The following is a 6,732-nucleotide window of genomic DNA, read 5'->3' as shown; positions in this document are numbered from 1 at the left end:
TAAATTATTTTTTGAATGCACAGCAATTAAGTGAAGTCAGGCGGGCAAACATGAAACGGAAATCCCAGCATGTTGTTCGTGGCTCCCTTTCCGTGTTTTTCTGCTTCGCGGGCCAGGTGTAATATGCATATATCGGAAGGGGATCGAGGGGGATCCTAAGGGTCAAATGGCTACCCAGGAGTGCATATGCTAAAGGGAATGATTGGTGGAATTGCACGTACATATCTTCCAGCTGCAATAAATGGCATATATATCAGATTTATTATGGGCTCAGAGCAGAAAAAAGAGCCTGCAGGGTTCTCTCTGTGATAATTTTTTAAGGTTTCTTATCCACCAATAAAAATTTATGGGTCCAACCAAATGTAGTGCCATAGAAGGGTGGCACTGAGAGATTCCTGATTAAGTTTTATGTATACTCACCATTTCAGCATTCAGTTCAACACCTTTCCATTGTATGGTTTTTGCATTAAATCCGTTTTAATCCGAAACATTAACTTTACTCGTATATTCTTTATATTGTCTGTTATTTCTGTGTATTTTTTTGCTGTACTTCACATAAATGTTGATTCACATAGTGCGCAAAGTAATTAATATGCATATTTTAATATAATTACATATTCAAACAAGATGCGTAAGGAAAAAAAACCATGGAAATTAATTTAATTAATGCGATAAAGTGCATCTTTAACAGGGCACTTCTCGAAGGGTACTTAACGTAGGGCTGTACTCGTAGAGTACGTACTAGAACTAAATTGATGATTCCACCTCTCTCATGGCGGGCTGAGGAAGAGGCTGGAGGAAGACACTGCTAATCACTGGAACCGACGGGACATCTAGGAACGTTTCTAATGCCTAATAGATAGATGCTATGTACAAAGGTCTTGGGGGTCTCTTATGGGCTCAGGCACTGAGATCTTTGGATACAGATTCGCTGACTTTCGGTGGGCTCTAACTAGAACTAAACCTTAACCTATGTTTGAACTCAGATGAACTCCTGAAAGTCCAGCATATCGAAATTGTTATCAAACTCCTGCTCCGATTCTAAATGCAAATGAACTGCCGGGCTCTTGGACCGCAGCCCACTGGAAGTGGGGTCGTACGTGTCGGCCATATACTTTGTCACGTACTCGAACGACACAAACTCGCTCAAATGGCATTTGCTGTCGATGCTGCCGCTGGCGCTGCCGCTGCCGCCCTCTGTGCTAATCCCATTAGCGGCTGAGGAAACTGCCGGCTCGGCATTGCCCCGACCCGGACCCGGACGAGGGCCCGGACTGTGCCCATTCGCTGCTGTCAGCAATTGTTCGAGCTCGCTTAATTGATTAATATTTTCATGGCTGTCGCTGTAGCCGCCATTGTAATTGTTGTTATTGCTGCTATTGCTGCTGCAAACGCTCAGCGCATCCGTTTCCGTTGCGGGCGCCATGTTGCTGCTGCCGGCATCGTAAAGAGCATATGTTGTTGCCGCTGTCGCTGCCGCTGCCGATGCCGATGCCGATGATGATGCTGTTGTCTGTACTGTGGTTGCCACGTTATGGCCTCCTGCTCCTGCCGATGTTGCCTCATTCTGATTGTGCTCAATGATGACAATGCAATTTGACAACTCATTAAAGTTCATTGAATTGTTATTAGCTGCAACATTGCCGCAGACATTGCGGTTTGTCCTGTCCGCAGTCGTCGGGCCGTTCTCGATGTGAAGCATCGAATCGCTGCAACTATTGCTGCGGTGCTGTCGATGCTGCTCACCTGTCGCCGCCGCCACCGCCGCACCTGTCGTCGCACCTAAGGGCGCCCCACCGCCCAGGGCCTGGGCCTGGGCCTGGGCCAGGGCCGACTCTGAGTGACGGCGTGTTTTGGCCGCCTTCTTGCTGCAGGCGCCATTGCCATTCGATGGGCCAGCCCCGCCGCCGGCAGATTTGCGGCGCACCAGCTGTCCATTGGCATTGCGCAGCGCGTGATTCTTGACATGTTTGCGCAGGCTGGAGGGATCCGTGTAGCGCTTGGTGCATCCCGGCAGCTGGCAGGCATACGGTTTCTGTTTCAATAGAGCGCGAATGGAGACGAGAGAGAGAGAGAGAGCGTTGCATTAATATTTGCCAGCTTCAATGGAGACCACCGCAACAGCGGCTCCGGCACAATATGTAGCTGTTGCTGCTACCTAAAAGTATGCAATTGATTGGTCCCCACCCCCCCCAACACACACATCCAAACACACACACACACACACAATACAGAGAGGAGGACCTGCCTGCATATGGCTTGGCATATTTGCCAAGTCAAATCGTTTTGAAATGTCATGATGCATTTTGTTTGTTCTGGCAATGCTGCTGTGTCCTGTGTCCTGTCCGCGGGCACCAGGAGCATCGGAAAAAACACCCACCCCACCGACCCATCCACACATTGTATCCTTTTCTGATCCTGATTGGCTGCCCCCGCCACCGCCCCCGCCCTGACACTGCACCTAGTGCGGGGCTAGTAACTCGTTTAGTTTATTCGATTTTCCTCCAGCTGCCTGGCCGGGTCCTGGCCTGGCCTGGCCCGGTCCTTCATGCTGGTTTTGACCTTTTTTCCGGTTGTCCTACGCGCTAACGCGGCTGCTGCTATTGCTCCTGCCGCTGCTGCTGCCGTGCTGTTGCTACCGTGCTAGCTGTTGCCGTGGCCCTTGCCGAGGCTGTTACTTTTGCCACCGGGCCTTGACTACACACACACGCACACCGAGGCAAAACTATAAATCACTCAGGCAGCGAAATGCGAAATGTGCACATGTCATGCTGGCAGCAGCAGCAACAGTGGCAGCCACAATAGCAGCAGCAGCAGCAGGAGCAGCAGGAGCAACTGTGCCACACTTTTTGTACCCTTGCTGAGGGTATGCATCAATCTGCTCCTGTTTCTATGCAAATCAGTATATCAGAAAGGTCTGTCAGTGCATTTCAAAAGATTATCCCACCCAGATGCAGTTTTGTGACTAAATTGTATGACTGTATCACAGACCCTCGGATCTGCCAGGGTATCTGAGGCAGCGACCCCCGTTTATAGCCTTCCCTTGTATCTTTTTTGTTCGTTTTGTTGTTGTTGTTGTTGTTTAAGTGACTCTGTCTCAGCTGTCTGGGCTGTGCCGCTAAGCGCCTTGGCATCCATTAAATCTTAAAGCTGCGCTTGGGTCCCCAACTGCATCTTGCTGCCCCTCCGGCAGCGAGCTCTTCAATTTCCTTTTGACACGCATTGCAAATTGCTTGCCCCACGCACTCACACATACACGCTGGAACAGAGGGGGGCTGGTGGGGCTGGGCGTGTACTCACCGTGTCGTAGTGGGTCCTTTGATGTTTCGCCCGATCCGAACTATTGCTGAACGCTTTGAGGCAACCTTTATACTGACAGCCATAAGGCCGTTCCCCCGTGTGCGAGCGTTGATGAATTTTCAAATTTTCCAAACGCGAGAATGCTTTATTGCAGCCGGGAAACTGTAATGGAAAAAATACAACAACAAAAAAATGAAAAGTGTCATCGAAAATTGCAATTACTGCCGCAGCACAAGTGGGGGGAAAGCCGGTGCGACAGAGAGAGGGAGATTGAGTTGAGTCGAGTGGAGTGAAGTGGAGTTGAGTTGAGTTGAGTGTCCGAAGGACGTATGAAATTGTGACCTCGATGTTGCTGGTCCTGGCCCCCAGGTGTCGCAGGTAGCCACTTCCACAGTGTCCTCTCGCACACCTGTCATACACCCCCACACACCGCCACACACACACACACACACGCCCATTCAAAGGCCAAATTACGCTTTTGCAACAGAAGCAGGAACAGGAGCAGAAACAGGAACACAAGTGTAATGGCAAAGGCTCCAAGTTGATGACGGACATGGGTCGCTGAGTGGGGGTATTTTTTAGCCCAAAAACAACCAAGAATCCATCAATTACTCAAAAATCAAAATGAAAGAGCATGCCGGATAGAGCGATGGGACGTAGAAGATAGAGTCACGGCGTAGGTTTGTTTGCGTGTGTGTGCGTGTGTGTGCATGTGTGCGTGTGTGCCCCCTAATATCATTACCAGCACAACTCTATTTCAAGTGGACTCCTTTCGAATCCTGCGACTCGGGCCTGGGGCCCCCGGCCTTACGCTCTGACTCTGTCAATTTCTGTGATTGCTTTGCGCCGCACAATTCATCATCTGAGAGCGATGGCAGCTCCAATGCCGCATCAAATGTCAACACGTGCATGATAAAAGGCAAAACAAACCGTTTAGTCGACTATAAAATACCCTCTACAAGTATTTGTGAAGTCCTTTGGTAAGGCTCTCACAAAAGATAGAAAGGCAAAAATGCTTTCAAAATCCCTCACTAGTATTTCTTTACATCTACTGAATATACCCTTTGACTACCCGAATACCGGGCATCACAACAGCAAACTAACACAGCAATCGTGTTGGGGTTGGGGTTGGGGTTGGGATTGGGTCTAGAGCAGACGATCCTTGAGTGGAAAAATCTTGTTTAGAAACGTAGTCTCTCAACATAAACAAATATAGCCAGCAGCTGTGCTGGAAAAAAAAAATATAAACGCCTCTTGTCTTGTGATTTTGAAAAATGGTATTCTACACGAGATTGGAAAGGTTTTCACTGGATTGGGACTGGGATTGAGACTGGGATTGAGATTGCGATGTAGCAGCAATACGTACCGGACATTTATTGGGCTTTTCGCCGCTGTGGACACGCATGTGAATGAGCAATTTGTAGCGGGCATTGAACGGCTTGTAGCGCCTGGGACAGTCGAGCCAGAAGCAGGAGAAGTCCTCTCCCTTGCGCACATCGACATGACACTTCTCGATGTGCTCCACGAAGGCCTGCTGATGAGGGAACTCCACATTGCACCCAGTCCAGCGACAGATGAGTGGCAGTGGCTCGGCCTCTGCCTCCGCCTCCGCCTCCACCTCCAGCTCCACCTCCGCATCGCAGCAGCTCTCCGGCTTGATCTCGCTGGGCTGGACAAAAACCTCGTTGTCGAGGTCGTCGTGTTCCACCTCATTCTCATTGTCATCGTCCTCGCTGTCCGCGTTGCCCATACCCATACCCATTGCCGGCTCCAAAGCCTCAGTTTTGATCAACTCATCCGCAAAATAATTAGCCATATCGGATTTGGTGCCCTGGTCGCCGCCCAGCATCAGCTCGTCGAGCTCGTCAATGGTCCAGATGGTTTTGTGTTCACGGTTCGGCTTTTCGATGGCGTGCGACATATTATTTTGATAATTTTCGGCCGCAAACTGCGACCCCGGGCCGGAATAGAGATTCGAGTAATCCTCGTAATTGCTGGCGCACATGGGAATGCATTTGGGAGTCCCGAATGTGGAGCTCATCGATGGCAGCCTTGTGGGCGAGGGCTCCTGCTTGATGGGCTGCAGCAGGCCGTCGTACATGTTGCACAGTTTGGGCGATGATGTGGCTGCCGTGGATGTGGCCGTGGCGGATGTATCTGCCGTGGCGGTGACTGACATCTCGCCGAGATTGAAATTCAACCAGGCATCCAGGTGCGGTGATGAGCACGGTGATTGGTTTTTCGATTGGCAATTAATTTCATCATAATTAAAATAATCAATATCCAGATTAATGGAGTCGGCCTGCGTGGCAGCCAGAGACGAGGCAGTCACCTGGCTGGACTGGGCGCTGCAGGGCGTGTAGGGAGTGTAGGGCGTCGACGGCGGCGGCTGCATCAGTCCGGAAAAGTCAGGCTCCCCCGTTAGCCGAGCAATGTCCTCCGGCTCGAAGCGGAAGATATCCTCGCGATTGAGCTGTGTGTACTGGCCCTGCTGGTACGGCATACCGCCCGTGTGGTCCGCCGAGGCGCACACAATATCATCGTGGTCCTGGTCGAAGTCCTGATCCTGCCCCACATAGTTGTGGCAGTCGCTGAACACCGAATTGGGTGTCTCGGCGGCAAAGCAGAGGTGCGAAAAGTCCGGAAACTGAAGCTCCCCGGTGGCAAAGTTATTGTAGCCATCGCTGCCGGCTGGCTCCACCTTTAGCGGGGCCCGAAAGGTGTCCTGGCCCCGATTCGAGCCGCCTCCAATTGTGGCACTCAGCGGGGGTGACATGAAGGCGCCGTAGCAAGTGTTCTCCTCGAAGGCCTTGCCTGGCATCGATGGTGCTGTCTTCACGTACATGCCACCGATGCCGCCTCCGCCGCCGTTGTGGCTGGGAATGCTCAGTGGCAGTTGTTGGGACTTGAGCGTGGAAGACATATTACGAGTATGGGTGACGATTTTCTGCTTTTTTTTATATTTTGTGTCACGAAAGGCGACCGCTTTCACTTTCGCATTTCCGGCAGTTGTCTGGCTCTGCTCTACGATTTGGCAGCGTACGAGTATTGTCCAAGTTGGGAAAAGTGCCAATATTTTTTATGGTCACAGAACGCGGGAAATCCCAAAAGAACACACGCACACTGAAACACTCACACCACGGCACACTCACACACACACTCGGACGGCAAGACGAGAGTTTTTCTATTTCGATAATCGCTGTTCTTTGGCTCTCATTAGTTCTTGGTACTTGTGTGATGTTCACGCCACCGCGTTCTATCTGACAATAACCCGCAGCGCTGGTGCCGCACGGTTTTTAAATGCCCGGAACGGGAATGGGAGCGGAATGGTTACGATACGGGAGCGGGACGGGTAGGGGCAGGGGTACGGGTACGGGAGCAGCGTTGGATCCTGCCTCTGCTGCGACACTCTGCCTCGGCTCGGCGGCCTCT

General features: G+C 51.1%; 1 protein-coding gene across 1 annotated transcript; it reads right to left on the bottom strand.

The window, feature by feature from the left end:
* Positions 1-635: 635 nt before the first annotated feature.
* Positions 636-6,501, bottom strand: LOC6598811. The gene is made up of 3 exons (XM_026994900.1): positions 4,667-6,501; positions 3,301-3,462; positions 636-2,035 (listed from the first exon to the last, which is right to left on the bottom strand). The coding sequence occupies exons 1-3, from the start codon at positions 6,221-6,223 to the stop codon at positions 983-985; spliced, it is 2,772 nt and encodes a 923-aa protein (XP_026850701.1). The 5' UTR covers positions 6,224-6,501; the 3' UTR covers positions 636-982.
* Positions 6,502-6,732: the final 231 nt, after the last annotated feature.

The sequence above is a fragment of the Drosophila persimilis genome, unplaced genomic scaffold (genome assembly GCF_003286085.1).
Source record: "Drosophila persimilis strain 14011-0111.01,24,50 unplaced genomic scaffold, DperRS2 tig00000000-arrow-pilon, whole genome shotgun sequence".
Classification (NCBI taxonomy): domain Eukaryota; kingdom Metazoa; phylum Arthropoda; class Insecta; order Diptera; family Drosophilidae; genus Drosophila; species Drosophila persimilis.
The sequence above is the reverse complement of the archived record's forward strand: the minus strand, read 5'-3'. Positions and strand labels throughout refer to the sequence as shown.